General features: G+C 33.9%; 2 protein-coding genes across 6 annotated transcripts; one reads left to right on the top strand and one right to left on the bottom strand.

Annotated features, from left to right (window-relative positions):
- Positions 1 to 3,688, bottom strand: LOC126713056 (uncharacterized). Of its 2 annotated transcripts, XR_007651262.1 has the most exons (10): positions 3,366 to 3,687; positions 3,212 to 3,277; positions 1,971 to 2,051; positions 1,800 to 1,853; positions 1,650 to 1,718; positions 958 to 1,020; positions 693 to 775; positions 548 to 613; positions 342 to 439; positions 1 to 271 (listed from the first exon to the last, which is right to left on the bottom strand). XR_007651262.1 is itself a non-coding variant. In XM_050412698.1 (9 exons), the coding sequence occupies exons 1-9, from the start codon at positions 3,585 to 3,587 to the stop codon at positions 397 to 399; spliced, it is 747 nt and encodes a 248-aa protein (XP_050268655.1). In that variant the 5' UTR covers positions 3,588 to 3,688; the 3' UTR covers positions 1 to 396. The 2 variants fall into 2 exon arrangements, 1 of the variants encoding a protein (XP_050268655.1); XM_050412698.1 differs by having other exon boundaries at positions 1 to 439; positions 3,366 to 3,688.
- Positions 3,689 to 12,032: 8,344 nt separating this feature from the next.
- On the top strand, positions 12,033 to 25,494 carry LOC126713058 (glycolipid transfer protein 3). Of its 4 annotated transcripts, none has more exons than XM_050412701.1 (6): positions 12,033 to 12,382; positions 12,484 to 12,539; positions 12,797 to 12,927; positions 24,597 to 24,732; positions 25,027 to 25,170; positions 25,271 to 25,494. In XM_050412701.1, exons 1-6 carry the CDS (start codon positions 12,220 to 12,222, stop codon positions 25,304 to 25,306), a joined length of 666 nt encoding a protein of 221 aa, XP_050268658.1. In that variant the 5' UTR covers positions 12,033 to 12,219; the 3' UTR covers positions 25,307 to 25,494. The 4 variants fall into 4 exon arrangements, with proteins under 4 accessions (XP_050268658.1, XP_050268659.1, XP_050268657.1 ...); XM_050412702.1 differs by lacking the exon at positions 24,597 to 24,732 and adding an exon at positions 14,244 to 14,379 and having other exon boundaries at positions 12,036 to 12,382; XM_050412700.1 differs by lacking the exons at positions 24,597 to 24,732; positions 25,027 to 25,170 and adding exons at positions 14,244 to 14,379; positions 14,674 to 14,817 and having other exon boundaries at positions 12,044 to 12,382.
- The last annotated feature ends 1,208 nt before the right edge of the window (positions 25,495 to 26,702 follow it).

A 26,702-nucleotide genomic window follows, 5' to 3' on the forward strand; every position in this document is an offset into this window, starting at 1 on the left:
TAAACCACATGAATGAGAGGAGCTTGCATAAATGACTTAACGGGCATGACACTATTGGTTATTACAATCAAAGACCATCAGAAGAGGAAAAACCAGAAATTTCATGTAACAGCTTCTCACCCAAAAAAAATTACTCATATTAGGAAGCACAATTGACATATATTACAAGTGTAATTTACATTTCATATTATTAGGGAAAAAAAAGTATCACATATTACAACATTCCTTGCCTTCCACACCTTGTGAAATATAGCATGATAGAGCAGGAAGACTGCAAAGATCAAGAGAAAGAACATGAGACATCAAAAGGGTTTTAAGCCATTAAATAAAAGTCACAATACCTGGAAAACTATCATCTGCATAACTAAATTGTCTCCATGAAATTGACACTAGTGGTCACACATTTGTCTCAGGATGCCACTTTATGCTGCATCCAACACTTTTGCATACAAGGGGAATAAAACTTCTAATCAGGTCATTATGTCCTACAAGGGATTTTAAAGATATTTGATGAAGAAGAGAAATAAAGTATAAATGAAGAAGGTACCTGGGTTTCTGAACTGATGGTACCAGTTGTCCACTGAGAACACAATCTATTGCCAGGCTTAGGTCCCTAAACAATGCATTATTGAAGCAAATTAGCTACCATTGTGATATTGATAGAAGTTATATTGTACATCTGAACATCTAACCTTCCATTTACAGGTACATTATTACTTGGTCGGGAATCATCAAATTGGCCATGATATACTAGCTCAAATGGCCTCCTACCATCCTGTTTTCATTTGATAGAAGCACCTGTGTTAGAAATATTACACACTAACACAAAATACAAGGGTTGGATCATGCAGATGGTTTCAAACCAAATGAAGAAAATCATAAAACTGGACTCTTTGAGCAGGGTCTTATCTGAGGGACCATGCTTGAAAAATGCAATTTATTTAAGTACATTTTCACCTTTTTGAATAGGAAGAACTCCGGTGTGCAAACTGCTCCAAAATCTCGTGCAACATCCTGTGACTGCAATTGAAAATACACAACTAAATACAAGGCACAAGCAAGAAGTTCTAATCTCCCAGCCATCCTACTTCTAAGGAAGGTTATCAAATGCCTAGATATAAATTTTAAATAAATAAAAAAATAAAAAAAGGAGGGAATTGGGGGCAAAGGTAACGACCAAGATCAAGTGAGCCTTTTTTTCTATTTTTTTAATAATAAAATCATATGGGATTAGATTATAGAAAACAAGAAATTCCACTTCCTACAGATAATATTTTTTTTTTTGATAGATAATGTAATAAATATTATTAATAAAAGAGCCAAACTGAGTACATTGGGGATGTACTATGGGGGCACAAATCAGGATGTTTCCTACAGATAAATTTATATCAAAATAATAGAAAAAGAAATTTTGGAGGAGGATGAAAAAGGAGGAAGGGAGAGGGAATTACTTGGATGTAACAGTAGCTAGTTTTATGTCATGTTCAATTTGATAGTGGCTCCAAACATGGATGAACAAGAATGCAGCAGTTCAACAAAATCAAACCAAATAATGAAGCTAAAAATATACACACAAATAGGCATTTGCATATGTGATTACAGAAAAACTGTAAGTAGAAGGTTGAGATTGACAGTAGAATACTGAATACCTCATCATATAAATATGGGAAAGGATAATTAAATAGTTTAGCTTCTTCTGCCATGAATTGTGGTCCATCCTGTGAGGAACAGTTCATGTTGAACAAATCACACAATAGCTTCAACATAGCTCTAATCCCAATTTATGGAGTTATTAGAACCTGTGGGTGAGTAGCTACAGAATTTGAAGATATTGCAACAACTGCAAGTCCTTTCTGCAGCAAGATAATAGCATACAAATAAGTTACACATGCATGGTCGATTACTTATCCACGATACTCGTGCAACTGGAACGGGAAGCAAGCGTATTGAGACAAGATGTTTTCAGATACCTTCATATAAAAATTTGTTAGCTTCACAATATCCTTTTTCAAGTGTTTAACAAACGGGCAGTGGTTGCAAATAAACATAACCTGCACCACAAATCTGTTAGAATGAATATTATCATTGCTTGTATTATTGCAAAAGACTGTAAAGGAACATCAAGACCAAGGAAGAAACTCCCATTACTGTCATAGGTCAATTCAAGAAGTTTTTAAGTTGAAAACCCTTCCAGCCGTTGAAACCATTGTTCCACATAAATTCATAACATGGTGTAATAACAAAACCAATTCCAAAGGTTATTGAAGAGTTAGTACAGGATTCCGGTTCAAGAATTCTTACACTTCAACATTTATTTTTATTGGTAATTACACATGCCCCAGATGGGTCTTGAACCCACAACCTTACCCTCCACATTGCTCTTACAAAGGGAGGAGGTGTGATTTAAGCCACAGCTCATTGACTCTTACACTACAACAGATAACAAATCGAGGCTGAGCTTTTTCACCAATGGAAGATTAACTTGTTACTACTTCATAATTTCATCTATTAAATATTTATTTTATGGGGACAATATGTGAATTCTAATTGAAGCAAGGTCATATAGTTTTTTGATTGGTAAGTTACACATATACCCGGTGGGTCTTCAACCCACAACCTCACCCCCTACCTTGCTTTTACAAAGTGAAGAAGTGCCATTTATGCTGGAGCTCATGGGCGCAAGAGTCATATGGTCTGAAGGTTTAATTATAAGTATTCAAGGTTTGAAAAAGTCTTTAGTTTGGATTTTTACTGTACAAGTTATAGTTAGTTTTCTAATAATGGACGAAAACTGTAACTGGATTTTGACAGTTAGACCTAGGACATTTATTGGTAGAGTATCGGAAAGATGAGTCAATAGCACATCTAGGTGGCTTTCAACAATTCGCTATGGAATTTTGGTTTGAAATCTTTAGGAATAGAAAGGGAAAAGTATGAAGGAATGAAATGGAATGTAACCCAAACCTTCCTTCGATAATTATAAAGCCTAACACAAACCAATATTCTGTCAATGTTACATTTAATAATGTTAAAACCCAAGTACCACTTTCTTAAATATGACTACAATGTAATAAATTTTTTTTATATTTTATTATATTCATATCAAAAAAATGATCTTTTACTTAACCAAAAAAAAAAAAAGAAGAAAGAAAAAGGATCATAGTATCCAAGCTGACACAAGCAAAATATAAAAGTAAAAGGGAGAGGTTACCAGTAAAGCAGGATATGTTTCAAAATCATCCAAATTCCACACATTCCCAGTAAGTGGCTCTGGAAGCTAAACCAACCAAAATTCACATTACACCCAATAAATAAACAAATAAAATAAGTTGATGATTAAAATACAAAATAGAATGAGGAAGAACCTGAAATTGTGGGGGTCTGAAGCCTAAGGAGGTGCCTTGGGAGAGGGTTCTAGCAGCTCGAATCACGAACTTTCTTGTGGGTACCACTGACTCAGTCACAGTGTTCCCAATTGGCTTAAAATGAAAACCCATTTTAGAGATAGAGAACGAGGAGCATGTTGTTCTTGTTGGCCTCAACAATGGTGCCAATTTGCCCACTGTCACTGAGGACACCGTAGCCATGGTTGATTGATGCTCTTCGGTTCGATTTTTGGTTGAGATGGAAAACGAAGGGGCGAGAGCAAAGAGTTGGATGACATGAGATGAGAGAGAACAGAAAAGGCGAAAATACAAGAGACAAACGCCAAAGCCCAAATAAAAATCAGCCCAGTCCACACCCAGACCTAAAAAACCAAGCTTAGTCTGATAATGCACCAAAGTCCACTTAAATACCCACAAAGCCCATCCGATTTCAAGAACAATGATACCACCATATAACTTTTGCTGCGACTAGCCCATTTGGTGAGTTGTCAATAGCGGCATAAAAGTAGTGGGTTTATAAACTCCACTACTCACAACTCATCACGTGAGTAAGTTGTTATAAAGTTGTGAATTTTGTTATGGTCTTGTCATTTTGGCCAAAATAAAAAGCCCACCAGTTAAGAGCATCTCTAATAATCTAGTTAAACATAAAATATTCTCTATTATAGAGAGTGAAACCACAAAACACTGATCCAACCATCTCTCTAAATCTTCCCAAAAAAAAAAAAAAAAATTGCTCATGTACCTCTCCAAACATGAAAGGTTATTATAGATTAGCAATTGAATTTCTTTCATTAAAAAATTCCAACACCTGAATATTATATCATTTCTTTTTCTTTTTTCTTTTATTTCTTTTTACACTCACACTTTCTCTCCATTTCTTCTACCAAAACAAACAAAGGAGGCCCTTTGCCTCTTGGTTTCTTCTCAAATTCCAGCACCTATGAGAGTATTGGCTCAACCAACAATTGAACAAAAGCTGAAATCAAACTAGTATGCCAACTTCAATAATTTGAAATCATTTTTCTAATTGGTTATTTTTGAGTTTAGAAAAATGGAGTTATGGGTATGATGGGTTTGTGTTTTGTTAATTGTTCTTGATTTGGTTTTTTCAAGTTTCAAGGGAATAGTGGTTGATTAGCTACTTTTAGGTTTGGGATTGAGTTCAAAATGGGTTCAACTTGATGAGGCAAGACAACAGTATCAAGCATTCCATGGTTCCACATTTCCATGTGAAGATTGTTGGAATATTTTGAAGCACTCACCAAAATAGTTGCAGATTATTCAAGATCATAGACCAAACAGAGGGAGATTTGAGACAACATCTTCATCTTCTAATCTAGAATCAATAAATTTAGAAGATGAAGATATTTCATATGTTCCCAATGTATTGGAGGACCACCAAAAAAGAAAGCTAAAAAAAAAAATGATTGAAGAAACAAAGAGCAAAGAAAGTACAGTTTCAAATATGGAAGACTTATTTAATGTCATGATGGAAGAAAGAAAGAAATATTGAGTGAGATGAAAATGACTACTATTGAGAAAGAACATCTTGCATACCATGAGCAAGAGATGATGCGAATTCATCTTGAGGATTAAAAAAAAAAAAAAAAAACTTGCAACAATGCAAATGAAAATGGAATTGGAAATGGAAAAATTGAGATTAGAACTGATGAGGGATGCAATTGTGTTGCCTCCAATGCAACAAGAATATATTCATCAATGGCAAATGGAAATCCTTGAAAAATGAAGGAATTAGCTTGACATAGGATGCTCTTGTTTTGTATGATTAAGAGAGCACTTTAAGCTTGTTTTATATGATTAATAGAGCACTTTAAACTTGTTTTGTTGCAAATGTGATCCAACTGATTAGAATATATTGATTCACTCATTTTGTTTTGCTGCAATGTGACACACTAACTATGGATAGTAGTTGTTATCTACTATTATTTGATATGTTACAACACTTGCATTTATCATTGCAAGTAGTCGATAAATTTGGTGCTATTATCATTTAAACTTGCAATTATAACATAATATGTATCAATTAATCTCAAAGATGTTGTTCGATCTTAGGGTGACATTAGTCTTATTTATACTAAAAATGTATGATTGTTTGAAAAATATAACCATTGTAAAAAATGACCATTTAGTAAATATGATCATTTTAAATAAATTTTTTTTTAAAAGTCTATTGGGAAATATGACAATTGGAAAATTTGAAAATGTTGTCATTATGAGATTTAAACAATATAGTTGTTGGGAATTTGAGAATTATAGCCGTTGAAAATGAATAAAGAAATATTCAAAAAAAAAAAAAAGGAATAAAGAAAGAGTGAAGAAATAATATTTATATAGAATAAAAAAAAAAATCTATTGTAAAGTGTATTTGTAAAAATAAGTAGACAAAAGGTAAAAATTATTGTTTACTCTTCAAAGTGCCATTAGCTCTCTCCAAACTTTTTCAAAATTAGATTTTCACAATCAGTCTTTTCTCAAATTATACATTGACTTTAGAAATTTTCTCAAAATTATATTTTTCAACCCCAAAATTTCTAGTTATATTTTCAAGATTACATTTTGGCCTCAAAACCTTTTTTTAAAAAAAAAATAATAATAAAATAAAACCCTTAACCTTACAAAAATTATGAAAACACCCTCGAAACTTCCAAGTCTACCACATAAATGCCAAAGCACAAAGAACTCAATAAAATTGTCTTCCACATCACATAAATCACATAATTATATTTGTTTGAAATAAATGCATTGCAATTTGCTAATTCAATTATTTGTGTGTTCTTCTCATGCGTGTTTGGGCTTGGAGTGAGGGTTTCACATGGTAGCTCCGTAGCTACTCGTGAAAGTTGTGGAGCTGTCACAATACTCAAATTGCCTAAACCCAATTATTTCAAAGTAATGGAGCATGTATGATCATTTCGGTTTTTTCCTCAGTCCAGAACAACCTCTTTAATTAGAGCCTATGTTCAAACTATTTTTTGAAATGTCACATAGTCAACTAACCATCACAAATAAACTGTACATCACAAATGTTTCTAATGGACAAAATTTCTCTCTAAACTTATTTGAAGAGAAACTCTTCAAACTTTTCAGATATATCTTTTTTTGGTATGAATTTTGAAAATCTCTAACCGTTGAATTTCATGTTCCTTATGTTTTTAGCATGCATATCAAATTTCGTTCAAATCGGATGTTATTTACTATTTGATCAATAAATTTATTCTTTATACACAATTTTAGATCACAAAAACTTGAAATTTTAATATTTATTTAATGACATAGCAATTGATTTTTGATCTTTTTGAAATTTTATAAGCATGAAGAATATAATAAGAACATACAAACCAACGGTTAGATTTTCAAAATTTACACTCAATATAAAGATATATAAGAAGTTTAAAAGATTTTTTTTCCAAATTAGTTTGGAGAGAAATTTTATTCCCTTATTGTTCTATACCCCAAATCGATCCTAAAAGTTAGAATGGGGACTATTGTTTTGATCTTTGAGATCAAAACCCAAGAGCAATGCTCTCCCCCCATGTGACGCACTATTTTCAATCTTATTCGAGAGAAATAGCCTGGCATATCTATGTCATTATCATCATTGTAAACTATATGTTGATCTTATTAACAACTATTTGGAGCAAAAAGAGAACACGCCAAAAGGATAAGCATACCGACCAGTTTAAAGTACTGTAAAATAATGCAACTCATAGTTATCCTAGGCTATAAGATTAGAAAATTAAAAAAATATCTTCCATGATTTAAAACAATAGTTACAATTTCTTTAGCAAAATATGCTCTTAAGTCAGCGACTAGTTTAACTAATGCAACTAATAGTCTAATACATTATTCATTTCTCTTTAGTCCTAAACTAGTGTAAAGTTGTTATTTACAACTATTTTGTGTTGGTTTTAATTCTGTGCCAAATTTTATTGTAATTCTGTTCAATCTTATATACCCTGTATTTTATGTGGGATTTCACTGTATGTGTTGTGTGTGAGAGAGTGTGTGAAGACTTAAGACAAATTGAAGATCAATGGAGTTTTCGCGGGTAGCTCACAAGAAGCCTTCCTGAGAAGTGAAGCCATGTGCTCATCGCATGACTGAAATATGAAAAGTCATGACAGATGGTGACAACTAGTTTTCATGAGTATTTCGCGAGTAAGGCCTTCCCGCGAGATACCTGTGAAACATTCTATTTTGCTATTTTGTCATATTTGATACACCATGTTTCTACTCACACTATATATACCCACATTATCCACATATTGTGATTAGTGCTTTTCAGAGAGAAAACCCTAACCATAACCCTTGAGTTAGAGATTGTCATACTGAGTTAGAGATTGTCATATCCACAATCCTCTGTACAATCCATTGTGGTTTTCCTCAATTCTTACCTCTCCATATCCAAATCCTTGAGAGGTTGATAGTCCAAACACTTACCACACTCATCCTGAATATAAAGTGAGATTTTGGTGCTGCTGGGAAGTATTGGAAGAAGCCATTTGTTTGGTGGATGCAATTGGGTTGAATTGCGTGATCCGAAGAGTTAGAGAAGACAAGGTGTCATCAAGTCAGTTGGTAGCAAGAGCTTAGAGGGCTCAAGTACATAGGGTAGACTAGGCTTAGAGGGTCTTTTGTTATTCGTGTACTCCAACTTATTTTCTAATTGATTGATTTACCGTTTGGAGAGCGGCAAAGAGATTTTTCGTCGAGTACTTCGGTTTCCTTTTCGATAACACGTCTCCGTGTTATTTGTGTTTGCATTTTTTTCCCCTACTCTTTTAGCTTTCATTTTATTGTTGATATTTGATGGATATGGCTTAGAGTAGTTTATTTTTTGTTTGCTCGTATTTACTCTATTCCGCACTTAGTTTAAGTTAGAGTAAAATTAATCAAGCCATAATTTTAATTTGAGAGTTTAACCAGCTCTTGTATTTTCACACAAATTCGAGCTTTCAACTAACTACATTAATTGTTCTAATAATTTCTAATTACTTTGTTCATTTCTATTTACACCTTGAATCTCTATTCTTTTTTCTTCTCCTCTCTCCCTCTCTCTCTCTCTCATTATCATCTATATGATTAGTTAAATACAGATTGAGATCCTATTTCTTGTAAGTGTCATATCTGTCATGTCATACAAGAAGCTACTTGATCTAGAAATAGGATCTCAATCTGTATTTAACTAATCATATAGATGATAATGAGAGAGAGAGAGAGGGTGGCCTTAACTTAATTACAATTGACTTTTGTATTCGCTATTCAATCAAAAGGTGTACTTTTAAACGTTACAATTGCTTAAAGCGCACTTGGTTCCCGAAGGAATCCATGCATTCACACCATTTTTTTTTTTTTTTTTTCTATAATTCTCTTATCCTTTTTTGGGATCCCCAAGGAATAATCCATTTGCATTCTCATACTTTAATCTATATGACTGTTTCTTGAGTGTTACATTTCGAGCTAGCCCATTTCAGCTCGAGTGATCTATTGCCTTCATCAATACACTGATACGCAGAGCAAATTCGGTTTAGTTTGGCCCTCACTGGTGACAAATATTTCTTATGCCTAACGTTGTATTTAGTAAACCAAAATGGCAAAACTTTGATCCAAAGTAAGAAATTTCAAAATTTCTATACATATCCATGCCTTTTATTTTCTTAAAATCCTAACTAACCAACAGTACATAACAGTACTGGTACAAGTCACTGTTGGTGTGGGTGTGCTCTAAACACTTTGTTTATTATTGTGAGTTTCACATTTATTTAGAGTGAGCTCTTTCTTGTGTTTATAAGACAGTGGGTTCAGTATGAATTTGAACATTATTTATATCACATGCGCGTTCTGTTGCAACTTACAACCATAACTCAACCGTTTGATCATTTCATAAAATGGTGCTGGATGCTTCAAGTCTTGTCTCTTTAAGTTACAATATGTCTTTATCAACTTGTGGTCTGTGTGAAAGCTAGAAGTCTTCAAAGATCCCGTTTTCTTTATCATTTCACAAATTTTGATCCAACATAGAAATAAAAAAGATTAAAATGAATTTTACTCCAATAATTGTATTAAGCAATTCGCATGATCGGTAGACTTTCAAGTATAATATCTAGTTTGTGATGTAAGTTGAGATTCTATAATGTTATACAATATATCCAGTATCAAGTCACAATATAGAGAGACTAAACAAATAATAATTGTCCATAAAATATAAAAATAAAAAAATAATAAGGCTTAGAAAATTATTTAGGTCCTTGAAGCAAACGCTAATAAACAATCTAAAATTCGACAATTAAAAATGTTTGGAGGACATCACTGAGTCACTGCGGTAAGCATATGCTCAAGAGGTTCTCTAGCGTGCCGTCCCATGTTGCCTGTTTGGACGGTTTGACTAACATTGGATGCTGTCTGTAACTATCAACAACAACATGAACATTGAGTTTTCAAAGGAAATGCAAAAAGAATTTCCAAGAAGAATAAGAGGTACAAATGGATGCACTCCAAAAGGGAATTGTACTGTTGGGTGCTTCCTAATTCATGGTGCTAACACTATAAAATCTAATGCCCAGATTGACCAAGCTCTTGACTCAACCTTGACAACTTTATTTTGGCAAAAAGATTTTGAAAATAAGTTAGTTTTTAGCTTTTTGTCCTAAAATACTACCAACAATTATATCTTTTAATAAAAATTATGCAGATAAGTTATTGAAAACTATGTGCAGGTTTCCAAAGGGACACTAAGATTCGACTTGGCATGCACAAATGTACTAAGACCATGTCAAACTAAAAGGGGACCTCTTTTTTGTGTGGATAAACACTAAAAGGAGACTTGGAAACACAGCAACACACTGACTAGTGACTACCGTGACAGTGACTTTCTATATTTAGACATAGCTAGTCGGACTTTTAACTCTTCAAAGATGTACAGGCATGGTAAAAAAAAAAAAAAAAATCAGTTCTAGGGATTTAATACAAATCTCCTATGCCATTTTTTGTATACCACTTTACGTTTTATTAATCACAACTTGTTATGTGTATGATTTTTTTACATTTTTAACTTTAGTTATTTTATAAAGAAAGTAAAATCAATACATAGCAAGTTGTAATTGGTGGAATATAGAGTGATACACAAAAAATGGTATAGAAAAAAATAATGCTACAGCCACAAACTATTTTACAACATTTTTACAAACTGGTGATGTGACCAACTTCTTATTGGTTTACATCTTGACCCCTATTAACATCACTTTTTTATTTACCAATAATCACTCACCACATTAGTAGTTTATAAAAAATTTTGTATCTTTGGCATTACTCTAAAGAGAATTTGTATTCTCTAGGGATTAGCTATGAAGAAAAGTTTTGGATCTATTTCTTTATATTGATCAAAATTTCCGGATATAACAGAACACAAAGTGATCACAAAAGTGGAAAATTATTAGATGTTCTAAAGAGTATAGTAGTGTGGTAAGGGTAAGTCATTTAAGGACAAAATTTGGTTACAAACTTGGTTATAACCAATAGTTACAACTCCTACTAAAATTTTTTTAATATAACAACATATTTTAAAAATCTAATAATTGGATTGCATATTCTTTACATTCTTAGTAAGAAAATCAAATTTCATGTCAATCGAAAATAGTTTAATGTTTGATTGATAAACTTATTTTTTATACATAATTATGAACTACAAAAACTTGAAATTTAAATGTTTGGTTGATGACATAATTATTGATCTTTAATTTTTTGGAAATTTTACAAGTATAGATGATATAAGAAGAAAATGTAATTTAATGGAGGATTTTTCAAAACTCACATCCAATAAACAAATATTGAGTAGAATTGTAGTCATTGGGTACAATTAAGCTTGTAGCTAAAATTTGTTTGTCATTTAATATGACAGAAACTCATAAAGTAATATGAAAAAGAGTAAGAGACAAAATTAGGTTGTACATAATTTTTCTCCAAACCAGTTTGAAAAAATTTCTTCTAACTTATTTTATGACAATTAATAAAATTATTCGTGTATATTATTTAAACAAGTCATATAACTCGTTAAATACGTTATATGATTAAATATACACTAGATGATATTATCATTTCATGGGATTTTCTTGTGCACCAGTATGGAGGTAAACTTTTTCCAGCTAAGATGTAGAGTTTGGCTTCAGCCCAACAAATTGTAGTCACGGCTAGGATTTTTATTGAAGACGTAATATCAACCTTTTCTCAAATTTCAAAAGCTAGCCTCTTTTTAGCCCTTTTCACCTTGCACATGGCCAACATTATGATAAATATTCCCTCAACTGGTAAAGGATAAAGTGTGAGTCCTGATAGCAAAGACTCAGGACAATGATAAGAGTGTTAGCGGCAATCTAGCCAAACTTATATGCCCCACATATCAAAGTATAGTCTTAAATATAAAATTGCAATTAAGAGAGGCGATAACTCCAAGGTCAAATTTAATGTCTCCATCAATGGCTTATAGAAAAAAACTATTAAAAAATTTGAAAAAAAATGTTCCCATAAAAAAAAGGTTAGGAGTTTCAACCAGAGAAGCTACCGTCTCTCATCTAAAACTTTAAAAAGTAACATTTGGGTTGCTAGTCTCTATCAGTGTGACAGTCATCACTCATCAATGCAAATTCAAAAGGCTACCCCTCCCTCTTTTTAAATGTTAGAAGTTAGAACTTGGCAAGTGTAATTTATAGGAAATTAAATATACCAAGTGGTTTAAGGGCTATTTATTGAAACAATAATAATCAAGAATTAGAGAAGATTGAAGAGGGAGAGAAAGAAAAGATAGGAGTTTGGAATGAAGAGGAGAAGAGAGATGGAGAAGGGATCAGAGATAAAGTCTGCCATTGAAGAGCTCTCTATGATGGTCAAACATAAACCTAGTGATAATCATGATGCTGCTGCTCACATCCCCACAAAGCCTTTTCTTTATGTCTGCAACTTGTTTGTTCAAGTTCTTGGTAGGTCTTCTCTCTCTTTCTTTTCTCTATCTCACAGTAGCTCTTCTACTTGTACATGTAGAAACTCACATAATCCTTCTGTGGAATAAATCCTTTGGCAGATAAGATTGGACCAACAATGGCTGTTCTGAGAAATGACATAAATCAGAATATTCAGGTAAGTCGAAAAGAACATCAGGGCATACCAAAAATCTCCCTTTTATTCTTCTTTTAAATTTTTGGGCAGTATTACTCTCCTTATAAGTATCTCTCTTAGAATTTCTTCTATGAATAGAGTAGTCATGATTTTTGGAGCACCTTGCTTTTCTGGCTTTATAAAAATTGGTTATTTTCTAATCAGAAATTAATGATTGATAAATATTTGCTTATTTATCCTTAATTAAGTTCATTTTCATGTTCTTTCTCGTGTTATAGAGATTGGAAACGGTGCATGAATCCGATCCTTTACCGAATTCAAATTTGGTTGAGATATTGAAGAAAGAGGCCAGTGAAGGCAATGCAAGAAAAGCTAAAAGCTGTAGTAGAGCCTTTCTTTGGCTTACCAGGTAAACATATCTATATCTTTGTCTTTTTTAACACTAAAAATTTTATTAGAAATAAAAGGTATGGTGATGTTTCGAATCCAATATAATCCTAGGAATCAAGCAACTTTTTCTGAGAATGTTTATGTAGCTTAACAGGGGAGCAACCTTTCTTTATTGTAAATAAATATTACTATTAGACTACAACTTAGTGTAGTAAGTAATAACATTAAATGCGATAAAGAAATAAATGTGTCTACCTAAAAGTCTGTAGCATGGCAAATTTTTTGTCTTCAGTTTGCCAATGACGTGTTAAACAAAGTTACGAAAGCTAATGGTCGTTAGTCTCTTGTCCTGTCCATGCCATCTTGTTTGTGGTTTCCACAAGCCTCATCTATCTGTTTATGGTTTCCACAAGCCTCATCTATTTGTCACTGCATGATCCAATAAACAAAAAGATTATTCTCCTCCCCGGCCCCACATCCAAAAAAAGAAAAGAAAAAAAAAACCTTTTAATTCTAATCCGATCGGATCACAAAAGATCGTGCCTTTTTTTTTTTTTTTTTTTGGTTTAGTTTGGATCATGTGAGATGAGTTTGAAATTTTTTAATTCTCGAGATTGAGAGGATTTGAAGGCAGGGGAGAGAAGGGGAAAGGTTTCACTTATATTAAAAAAAGAAAAATAATTTTTTTTTTAAATTTTGCCCTTATTATATAAATTTATATTTATCTCTTTAAAATTAGCAAATAGATCATAATTGTCAACTTATGACTATTCCTATCCAAATGGTTGGCCTAGTGATTCCAAATGCCTCATTAGAATCATGATTCATGAGGACTTAAGGCTCGAAATTTCTAACTAGCATCTTGGAATCACTTCAAGAGATTCTTCCTTATAATTACTTAATATGGTAGGAATACATACATCTGGAAAAATAATCAAGCACTCCAAGAGTTATGGATACCCTCATTAGCTAATAAAATTAATAATAATAGTTTTTAAGGCATTCAAATAAGGGGATGAATATTTATTCCTGTTTCCAGTACTAAATTATTAAAATATTCAAGTAAGAGGAAAGGGTAACCATTCCTCTCTTGTCTACTCTGTTTCCCTCCTTACCCTCTACTCTCCTCTCCTCCACTCTAAACTACTGAATACATAGTAAGAATTAAGGCTATAAATAGGCTAATAGTTGAGTCAAATTCTTTTTTATTTTTTATTTATTTCTTCTTCATCCTTTTTAGCAAACTATTCTCATCTCAATTTTAAAATCTAATGGCTATATAGGCCTAGGTATTTAGTTATATATACAAATGATTTCGTTTCTCTCTCTCTCCAGATCCATGGATTTTACTGTGGCATTGTTACAAAACTTAGCAAGAGATCCTGAGCAGAGCATGGTAGAAGCAGTAGAAGAGTCTTACAACCTCACTTTGAAGCCATGGCATGGATGGATATCATCAGCTGCTTTGAAAGTAATAATACCTCTCTCCCTACTTGCCTATATCCGTTCCTTTTATCTTAATCACTTCTTTTTCATCTAGGTGGGTGAGTCAAACTGACCAAGTTTGAGCTGAGAATTAATGTCTGTCTGGACTGGGCCATCAAGGCTTTTCATGTCTTGTTTATCCTCATGAGTACTGCTTTGTTTTCTTCTAGGCATTGTCTTAGTGATAAGCTTTGTCAAGCAATAAAGTATGATCATGCGACAATATGCTGCATCAGCCTTTTTCAATTTCTCTTTCAACTAACAAGTATGGTGTTTGCAGGTAGCTCTAAAACTAGTGCCTGATAACAAAACCTTCACCAATCTCCTAATGGGAAAAGATGATAACTATGAGACCCTTAAAGAGCAAATGCACACCTTTATTTCATTACTTTTGCCTTTTCTAGAGGAAATCCACTCTATCCTGGTACGCTTAAGTTCATGATTGCTAACACTATATGCATGCAGTTCTTTTTTAATTTATCATTTTTTTTTTGTTTTTGTTTGCAGAGGGTGTATAACTTGGACAGGTTAAAGTCTACCTAAGAAGATACCACAGAAAGAAAAGACGAACATATATATACAGAGTTTGGTTATTTTGAATAACAATGAATCCCCCCTTCCCTCTTTTCCTCTCTTCCTTCATGTAAAAAATATATATATGTGTAGATAGCTCTTTAAGAAAAATTTGGTATAAAGCAACTACTATTCACTCGTGTAAACTTCTATGATGTATATAATATATATCATCTCCTATGTTTAGTACAAGCACTTCCTTGGATAAAGTTAGCTAGAGAATACTACTAAATCCCAAAACTTCCCACAATACATTCTTTGAATTCCTTCCAATTATTAACGACCATATATATATATATATATGTCACTGTTGGTCATATCGACCAAATTTGAGTAAAACCATTCTCTTTGTGAGCAGCACATGTCCTTTGACCCTAACCAGTTTATGCTTCTTTTGGGGGTTTGTACAAGGTAGCATTAGAAGAATGTTAATTAGGATTCAATTTCCAAGTTACACTAAAGATGGCAAACACCAAGTATGAGGATGAGGTAGAGAAGTTTATGATAAGAGAAAATTTTCTCTTTGACATAGGTGAAGGTGAATGAACCATCTCTTAATCTAGCAAGTAATTCATAAGGCTTTGCTTGGGAAATCAAAGAAGCACGGGAAGATGATTTAATCAAAGAGTGTCCCAAAGTTTGATTATGATTTAATCTTAATTAAATTATTATCGAACGACCTTCGTTTTGTACAAATAAATAATCGTTGGAAAGGTCTCATAACAAGTTTCAATTTGGTAAGCTTTGTTCACCATAAGTCCCACTTGAACAAAAAGGATTTTTGAAAATAGCAAAGTGAGATCTTTAATAAAAAAAAACTTGGGTTTGGTACTGCCAATCAAAGCCTGGAGTTTGCCAAATTAGAAAAAATGGAGCGATGTGCATGGTAGTTAGAGTTCAAAAAGGTGATTTGGGAAGCATGATTGTTTGACTATCACTACAAGCATATTTAGGCACCATTAGGTTAAATTAATGGTTGATTTTGAAGGTTGGGTTCTATGTTTGAGAAAATGGAAATGAAAAACATGCAAAGAAACAAAAATTTACGGGGAAAATCCCATGTATGTGTCAGTTTGGGAACATATTATTTAGTAGAAATTGAAAATTTTTTGTTGAAAGTACTATAGATAATGGTAAAAGTTAACTGAAATAGTAAAGTGAGACTCATGTATAGTACCAAAAAGTGTAGTGAGACCCATGAATAGTAGCAAAAATAAGTTAAATAGTAAAATAAACTGGCAAAATTAATCAATGCCAAACGCACACATTAATCTGGTATGAAAAACCAAGGGTGGAGCAAAGGTTAAATTCTTTCTCCTGGAACTGTTTCTTTATAGAGAAAAATGTCTAAGTTTTTTAGAAGACCCCTCTCCCCTACCTATTAGCCTACTGCTCTTGAGCTTTTCTTCCCTACCAGACTACTACTCTTTTGAAATGAGCGAATGGGCTAGCACTAGTATTGTAGCAAAGTCCTTTAGCCAATGAAACTGGGTTATGGTGCTCCATTCCTTGTGCGTGGGAGTATGTTCCTTTGTCGCCATGTATGGTTGTTGCACCCATGCACGATATTTTTTAAAAGTAGAGGACACAAACTCTCCAACTTACCTCGTTTGAGACAAACAAAGGTTGGAAAGGCCAAAAAATTAGTTCTCAAAAATAGGAAAAATCATGCGAAACCCACAAAATTGTCCAAAATCAGGTTTTGGTACCTTCTTTGCACACAAATTTCTCATCGCTCACACAACATTAGTCCAAAAAGTTGGTACTTTCTAAACCTAGAAGTGATTATCTACATCAAGCAAAAAAAAAAAAAAACATCGTCTCAAGATTGCATCCAGATTGCTAGAAATGACTTGTGGAAAACTACAAAAATAAACTTGGAGACTTCTTCCTATTTGAACCACCCTACTTCATACCTGGGGGCCATTTGATAATGTTGTTTTAGTAACGTTGTTTGTATTTTTTGAAAATACGTGTGAGTAAAAAAGTGTGTAAAAATACCTGTAATGTTATTTAAAAACTGAAAAGTGTTGCTTAAACTACCATACCAAACAGCCCCTAAAAAACTTTTTGCACATTTTACCTAAACTGCATAAAGCTGGAACATTTGGAAAGGACCTGATGATACCAAGTACATGCAAATTTTAGTTTGGGAAGGTCTCAAACCAAAATGTGCAAAGTTAGTACCTTGAAATTGACTGCTCGTGGATGTAGGCATCTCTTAGAACCACGTAAATTATTGTGTTTTTTATGTGTATGCTTATTGTTGTTGTTGTTGTTGTTTTTTTTTTTTTTTTTTTTTTTTGGTATTTATTATTACCGATTTGGATCCTGGTTTTCTTAAATGCTTATAAAATTTGCACGGCTCAAAGTTGAGATCAATAGTGTTTGAGGCAACTACTAGTGCTAGCAAAATAGTCACGAGAGCTAGACACTCATGGTTTCTATTAATCTCATGCCTTGGCTATGTATACAAGCTGAATCTGCAAATGTAACTCTAGAGTAACAAACTTAAGGTGAGTTTGGTTCAGCTTTTTGAAATTTGGCTTTTTGAAGAGTTTTCAAAAAGTGCATAATGAAAAAGTGTTTTTTCAAAAAGTTGAGTGTTTGGTAAAAACTGTTAAAAAGTGTTTTTTGAAAAAGTTGAGTGTTTGGCTAGCACTTATAAAAATGGCAGTTTGAGGGGTAAATTACCAAAAAGGACAATGTATATATAAGGAAGTTTATTTCATACTTAAATAAATATTGTGAAATTATTTTTTTTCTCACTAATATTAGCTAATAATAACCTACCACTTAAGATTTATTGTTAAAGTATTGTGATAATTTATACTGCTTTTAATTTGAACGTACTATTACAATTATTTTTTTTCTCTTTCTAAAAAAATTATTTTTTTCTCACCAATATTAGCTAATAATAACCTACCACTTAAGATTTATTGTGAGAATATTGTAAAAATATTGTGATAGCATTTCTCAATTTTAATTTCTTATTCTTTATTTATTATTATTTTTTTCTTTTCATCCATATTTCCTTCTTTTTTTTTCCCTCTTTTTTTCTCCTCCACACATGTACCCTTCCTTTTTTTCTTTTTTTTTTTCCTTCTTTCCTTTTTTTTTTCCCTACCACTTCCTCCACGCTCCAAAACATTCCACACAGAGCCTCTTTTTTCTTTCCTCCTTTCTCCCTTTTCTCTTGCCACACAGAGCCTCCCTACCACTTCCTTCACATATTACTGGCAGTACCCAGTACCCACACTTCAAGAAGACCAATACCCACACTTCAAGTACCCAGTATCCACACTTTAACTCTATTTTTTGAAACACAGTGGGCAATTTGGGAAGAAGACGAAGAAGAAAGAAGAAGAAGAAGAAGAAGATCGATCCGGATCGGTCAAGAGGAAGCCGTGACTTTCTAGCTACAGACCAAAATGCACCTCAGAGAAATCCCTCTCTGTCGAAGCTTGCATGGTTGAATCTCTCTCATCTAATTTCGAGTGTTCTGCTACTATTGAGTTTGTATTTTGATTTTGATTTTGGGTTTGGGTTATGGGTTTTCAGTTGATGGTTTAATTTTAAGTTATTTTTTGTGGATTTTGGGTAGATCATGTTTGATTTTCGTTGTATTTTGGGTTTTCGTTGTTTTAATGGGTTTTGGTGGGGGTGGTTTTAACGAGTGATGGTGGTGGTGGTGGTTGGGTGGTGATGGTTGGACGGTGTTGGGTGGAAGATTCAACGGATGACAATAGAAAAGAGAGACGTGAGGGAGTTGGCTTTGCGCAGAGTAAAGAGATGAGATGAGAGGAATGAGGCACTGTGTGTGAGACTCTGAAGACATGAGCATCCTTTATTGAAGGGCAATTTGGTAATTGCCCAACTCACCCCAACGGATATATCAAAATGCCCATGGACTTTTGGCAAAATGGACTTGAAGAGCTCCAAATTTGGGATGCACATTCTCTTTACAAGTATAAAACGTAACTTTTTCCAAAAAGTTTGCATTTTATACTAACCAAACGCTATTTTTGGGCTGGCTTTTTTCAAAACGTGACTTTTAGGCTGAAAAAGTTGAAACAAACGGGCACTTACTAGTTATGACTTAGCATTAGCTCACTTGCAACATGCTCTTGCCAACATCTGAATGAAACAAAAAATTTAAATTGGACATTATGAGCACTCTTGTTCCCATAATCCATTAGTCAATCTGAATTATACAAAAGTTGATATCTTATATTAAGAATTACCCTCAAGGGAATACTGTTCAAATTCAATTTTAAAAATTACCCTCAAGGGAATACTGTTCAAATTCAATTTATTAACTTAATCGTTTTATTATCAATCAGTACTTTTCCTCCTCTCTTTTCTGGTACATCTATTTCCATATCAAGGTTAGCAATCTATTGAAATCTCAAGGAGCTGTTGGAATACGGATATTCTCAAAGATACCCAGTTGGTCTATGCCGAAACTAAAGCCATTTGTCATAAGAAATGCTGGGAGGATCATGGAGTGCAGTTAGTGCTGCCACTAAACCAGCATTGCTCGAAATAGTTGGTTCAGTAAACTGTGGTTTATCCCTTTAATCTATGAAACTGTCATTTTGGTCTGGTCCTGCTACCATGGCTCCCAAAAGAACATTTGGATTTGGATCCACAGAGTTTAGCCATCTATCCCCCTCTGCACAAGAGTAATGTTGATTATCCCAAGGGATAGAGGAACTCTTGTGGTGAACTTGAGTCGGGAAATGGTCGCCAAAGCCAACCATGTAGCTCATCTTCATTGGATTATCTCCTACTATGTAATTAGCCTGAAAGAGTACAATTAAAATGAAGGAAAATTACTGCCTATTCAAATATATGAGCTTTATGAATTAAATTCCATCTATTCTATCAAGCAGCAAGGCTAAATATTGTGATATTTTTAATTCTTGTGTTCACTTTATTGTTGGGAAAAATTCTATATTACTGTGAATAAATTTTAGCAAGCACAGCGGAAGCACAACCACACAAAAACATAAAGATTTACGTGGAAACCCTTTCTCTTTGAAGGGAAAAACCACGGGACAAACTCCGAATAATTTCACTATATTAAATAGAGATTACAACATGTAGAGATACAACTTGAGTAAAAAAAAACTCTCTTTTTCTTTTCACTCACTGCTCTCTTTCTCACTGTATATTTTCTCTTACTCTCTCTATTTTTCTTTTCTCTTTTGCTTGCTCTCACTCACGTAGCTCTTCAAGACTGCACTAGTCCTCACACTTTGGGACTTCACTTCTTTTCTTTACACTCTGCACTGGCCGAATGGCCTCTCTATTTATTTCTTCATCTTTTCCTTCTTTTCTTCCTTTCACACTCTTCACATCAAGTCACAATAAGTGCAAGCCACTTACTTTGACTTTGCTTCAACTAAAATCTCTTTCTTTAGCTCTCATTGACCGAATGGCCTTGCTTGTTTCTTTCCTTTTTCCTTTCAGCTCTGCCATAGCAGAATAACTCTTGCTTTTGCTTCTTTCTTTTCTTTCTTCCTTCAGCATGTTAGACATGCCTAAGCCAACCAACCCAATTACTAATGTTGACTTTTGTACATGATGAAGAAAAGATAAGAAACATTAAAGACAAGCTCATTAAATGAGCATGTCTATTACAAGTGGGCTGAACTCATGGTGTAATGCACCCAACAATCTCCCCCTTCAGCCCACTAAGGGAGGAGATTCAACTCAATTCTTCAATTAGAATTTATTCCGGTCAAGCCAGAACCAAGCTCGACCTTTTTCATTATCTTCACCAACACTGAAAAAATATCATCAAAATTAATACCTTTCATTTTCAAATAATTTATTTCATCTTGGATATCCTTAATCCAATTTCTTAGCTCCCCCTGCTCAAGACCTTCACGATCTTTCACTTCATCATTCTTCCTTGCATCATGATATTTTTCATCAAATATCACTTTCTCATTTAAATCACTTTCAGGTAGAGAGAATTTTACTCTCTTGGCTGCAACACTATTACTATCAACTCTCAACTGTTGAGTTTTCTCAAAAACTTTGGCTGCATTGGACTTTTTCTTACAAGCCCTCACATGAGTCCTGTACATACTGCAACAAGCACGTCCTCTTGCAATAACCAATAATCCTTTAGAAAGTTTCCATCTTCCATTGCCAAGATGGTTACTATAACCCACTCTATCCAAAGCCAAAGTAGACAACACATTCATCCTTAAATCTGGAACATGTCGCACATCCTTCAATATCAACGTGCAACCAACATTTGTCTTGATGCACACATCACCAATTCCCACAATTTTTGAATAACTGGAGTTACCCATCTTCACAACACCAAAGTCGCCTGCTTTGTATGTGGTGAACAACCTTTTTGTGGGGATAACATGGTGGGAAGCTGCTGAATCAACAACCCACTCAACATCATTCTTAGCAACATGCTTACATTTTTGCTTTTCAAGAGAGAGCATCAAAACATCCTCATGAAACCCAACTGCTGCAGTGTTCTTCTCATCATCATTCTTTTCATCTTTCTCTTTAGTTTGTTCTTTATTCCAATGCCAGTAGTTTCTTTTTATGTGACCCTTTTTCCCACAATGGAAACATTCTCTTATCTCTTTAAACTGAGATCTACCTTTTGACTGTGACTTGTCATTAGATTTGGCTCGATCATCAAGCCCTCTGCTTCTATTTCTACCCTTGTTCTCCATAACAAGAGCTTGACTTTGTGCATTGTTTGTACCAGCATCTCTTCTGCGAACCTCCTCACTTAGAATCAAATCTCGAATATCATCATATTTGAGTTTGCTTTTTCCTGCAGAATTGCTCACTGCCATTCTCATGGCCTCCCAACTGTTTGGCAAAGAAGCCAAAACAATTAATGCACGGATCTCATCATCAAAATCAATCTCCACAGAAGACAATTAATTTGTGATGGTGTTAAACTCATTCAGGTGCTGAGCCACGGGAGTACCTTCCACCATCTTCAGATTAAACAACTTCTTCATCAGATGCACCTTATTGTTAGCCGAAGGCTTTTCATACATGCTAGACAAAGCCTTCATAAGATCCACTGTGGTCTTTTCCTTCATAACGTTGTGTGCAATTGATCTTGTTAGAGTTAATTGTATAACTCCTAGCACCTGTCTATCAAGAAGACTCCATTCTTCTTCTTCCATACTATCTGGTTTCCTTCACGAAAGAGGAAGATGTAATTTCTTCCCATACAAATAATCTTCGATTTGCATCTTCCAATAGCCAAAGTCTGTGCCGTCAAACTTCTCGATTCCTGACGTCTTTCCTTCTTCTTCGGCCATTGCTCCCAATCGAACCTACGCTCTGATACCACTTGTTGGGAAAAATTCTATATTACTGTGAATAAATTTTAGCAAGCACAGCGGAAGCACAATCACACAAAAACACAAAGATTTACGTGGAAACCCTTTCTCCTTGAAAGGAAAAACCACGGGACAAACTCCGAATAATTTTACTAGATTAAATAGAGATTACAACATGTAGAGATATAACTTGAGTAAAAAAAAAAAACTCTCTTTTTCTTTTCACTCACTGCTCTCTTTCTCACTGTGTATTTTCTCTTACTCTCTCTATTTTTCTTTTCTCTTTTGCTTGCTCTCACTCACGCAGCTCTTCAAGACTGCACTAGTCCTCACACTTTGGGACTTCACTTCATTTCTTCACACTCTGCACTGGCCGAATGGCCTCTCTATTTATTTCTTCATCTTTTCCTTCTTTTCTTCCTTTCACACTCTTCACATCAAGTCACAATAAGTGCAAGCCACTTACTTTGACTTTGCTTCAACTAAAATCTCTTTCTTTAGCTCTTATTGGCCGAATGGCCTTGCTTGTTTCTTTCCTTTTTCCTTTCAGCTCTGCCATAGCGGAATAACTCTTGCTTTTGCTTCTTTCTTTTCTTTCTTCCTTCAGCATGTTGGACACGCCTAAGCCAACCAACCCAATTACTAATGCTGACTTTTGTACATGATGAAGAAAAGATAAGAAACATTAAAGACAAGCTCATTAAATTAAATGAGCATGTCTATTACAAGTGGGCTGAACTCATGGTGCAATGCACCCAACACTTATGCCCCACCAATTACATTATGTAATGAGTTAGATTTTTTTTTTTTTTTTTTTTTTTTTCATTTTAAACTTTGGTTACTTTCAGAAAAAAAAGAAGGAAGTGTGATAAGTTCTGATTGTTGGAATATAAAGTGGAACACTCAGAATTGGAAAGGATTTTTATTAGTGAGTTTCAATATTTACATACGTGTATATTCAAATATGGAATGCAGTTGAACAGACTTTTATCTTGTGTTTTATCGAAGTTCTGATCAGAAAGATAAGAACACATTACAGAGTCAGTCAAGTTTGAAGATGATAATAAAGCATCTTCATATGGGTAACCAACATCATGGAAGAATCGAAGTCGTGTTAGCAAAACCTGAAAGAATGCACAAGTTAAGAAATTGCTCTGTGATCCACACCCAACTTATGTATTATCTTCTAAAATTTTCATATAAGAATTACCGAATTAGCTGTAAACTTGTTGTTCCAATAAAAAATTCCTTCGTCAAAAGGAATTTTATCCTTCTCAGCATCGTCATATCTTCTGGTAGCATCTTCTAGGTAAGAAGTGTTCACAGTTGCAAAGAACAACCAAGTTCCTCCCCAAATCAATTCATCTAGGTAGCCAGATGAGTTATAGAAATTTCTTGCTTCTCCTCCACAGGCATCAACCGTGGTGTAAGTACCCTGCTTCGTAGAGTCTACGTTAGTTGCAAGCTCAAATAACTTCACTGCTGCATCGACTAAATCTTTGGAGTAAGCCTGATCATCTTTAGTTTGGATCATGTGAGATGAGTTTGAAAATTTTTAATTCTCGAAATTGAGAGGATTTGGAGGCAGGGGAGAGAAGGGGAAAGGTTTCACTTATATTTTAAAAAAAAATTTAAATTTTTTTTAATTTTGCCTTCATGATATAAATTTATATTTATTTCTTTAAAATTAGCAAATAGATCATAATTGTCAACTTATGACTATTCCTATACAAATGGTTGGCCTAGTGATTCCAATTGCCTCATTAGAATCATGATTCATGAGGCCTTAAGGCTCGAAATTTCTAACTAGCATCTTGAGATCACTTCAAGAGATTTTTCCTTATAATTACTTAGTATGGTAAGAATACACACATCTGGAAAAATAATCAAGTACTCCAAGAGTTATGGATACCCTCATTAGCTAATAATATTAATAATAATAATAATTTTTAAAGCATTCAAATAAGGGGATGAACATTTATTCTTGTTTCCAGTATTACATTATTAAAATATTCAAGTAAGAGGAAAGGGTAACCATTCCTCTCTTGTCTACTCTCTTTCCCTCCTTACCCTCTACTCTCCTCTCCTCTCACCCTAAACTACTGAATACATCGTAAGAATTAAGGCTATAAATAGGCTAATAGTTGAGTCAAATTCTTTTTATTTTTTATTTATTTCTTCTTCATCCTTTTTAGTAAACTATTCTCATCTCAATTTCAAAATCAAATGGCTATAGAGGCCTAGGTATTTAGTTATATATACAAACGATTTTGTTTCTCTCTCTCTCCAGATCCATGGATTTTACTGTGGCATTGTTACAAAACTTAGCAAGAGATCCTGAGCAGAGCATGGTAGAAGCAGTAGAAGAGTCTTACAACCTCACTTTGAAGCCATGGCATGGATGGATATCATCAGCTGCTTTGAAAGTAATAATACCTCTCTCCCTACTTGCCTATATCCGTTCCTTTTATCTTAATCACTTCTTTTTCATCTAGGTGGGTGAGTCAAACTGACCAAGTTTGAGCTGAGAATTAATGTCTGTCTGGACTGGGCCATCAAGGCTTTTCATGTCTTGTTTATCCTCATGAGTACTGCTTTGTTTTCTTCTAGGCATTGTCTTAGTGATAAGCTTTGTCAAGCAATAAAGTATGATCATGCGACAATATGCTGCATCAGCCTTTTTCAATTTCTCTTTCAACTAACAAGTATGGTGTTTGCAGGTAGCTCTAAAACTAGTGCCTGATAACAAAACCTTCACCAATCTCCTAATGGGAAAAGATGATAACTATGAGACCCTTAAAGAGCATATGCACACCTTTATTTCATTACTTTTGCCTTTTCTAGAGGAAATCCACTCTATCCTGGTACGCTTAAGTTCATGATTGCTAACACTATATGCATGCAGTTCTTTTTTAATTTATCATTTTTTTTTGTTTTTGTTTTTGTTTTTGTTTTTGTTTGCAGAGGGTGTATAACTTGGACAGGTTAAAGTCTACCTAAGAAGATACCCCAGAAAGAAAAGAGGAACATATATATACATAGTTTTGTAATTTTGAATAACAATGAATCCCCCCTTCCCTCTTTTCCTCTCTTCCTTCATGTAAAATATATATATATATATATATATATATGTAGATAGCTCTTTAAGAAAAATTTGGTATAAAGCAACTACTATTCACTCGTGTAAACTTCTATGATGTATATAATATATATCATCTCCTATGTTTGGTACAAGCACTTCCTTGGATAAAGCTAGCTAGAGAATACTACTAAATCCCAAAACTTCCCACAATACATTCTTTGAATTCCTTCCAATTATTGACGACCATATATATATATATATATGTCACTGTTGGTCATATCGACCAAATTTGAGTAAAACCATTCTCTTTGGGAGCAGCACATGTCCTTTGACCCTAACCAGTTTATGCTTCTTTTGGGGGTTTGTACAAGGTAGCATTAGAAGAATGTTAGGATTGAATTTCTAAGTTATACTAAAGATGGCAAACACCAAGTATGAGGTAGAGAAGTTTATGATAAGAGAAAATTTTCTCTTTGACATAGGTGAGGTGAATGAACCATCTCTTAATCTAGCAAGTAGTAATTCATAAGGCTTTGCTTGGGAAATCAAAGAAGCACGAGAAGGTGATTTAATCAAAGTGTCCCAAATTAAGTTTGATTATGATTTAATCTTAATTAAATTATTATCGAACGACCTTGGTTTTGTACAAATAAAGAATCGTTGGAAAGGTCTCATAACAAGTTTCAATTTGGTAAGCTCTGTTCACCATAAATCCCACTTGAACAAAAAGGATTTTTGAAAATAGCAAAGTGAGATCTTTAATAAAAAAAACTTGGGTTTGGTACTGCCATTCGAAGCCTGGAGTTTGCCAAATTAGAAAAATTGGAGCGATGTGCATGGTAGTTAGATTTCAAAAAGGTAATTTGGGAAGCATGATTGTTTGACTATCACTACGTACAAGCATATTTAGGCACCATTAGGTTAAATTAATTGTTGACTTTGAAAGTTGGGTTCTATGTTTGAGAAAATGGAAACGAAAAACACGCAAATATACAAAAATTTACGGGGAAAATCCCATGTAAAAAATGACTAAATTTTTAGAAGACCTCTCTCCTACCTATTAGCCTGCTGCTCTATCTTGAGCTTTTCTTTCCTACCAGACTACTACTCTTTTGAAATGAAAGAATGGGCTAGCACTAGTATTGCCGTAAAGTCCTTTAGCCAATGAAATTGGGTTACGGTGCTCCATTCCTTGTGCGTGGGAGTATGATCCTTTGTCGCCATGTATGGTTGTTGGCTTGTTGCACCCATGCACGATATCTTTTAAAAGTAGAGGACTGGACACAAACTTTCCAACTTACCTCGTTTGAGACA

Source organism: Quercus robur, chromosome 2 (genome assembly GCF_932294415.1).
Source record: "Quercus robur chromosome 2, dhQueRobu3.1, whole genome shotgun sequence".
NCBI classification, from domain to species: Eukaryota; Viridiplantae; Streptophyta; class Magnoliopsida; order Fagales; family Fagaceae; genus Quercus; species Quercus robur.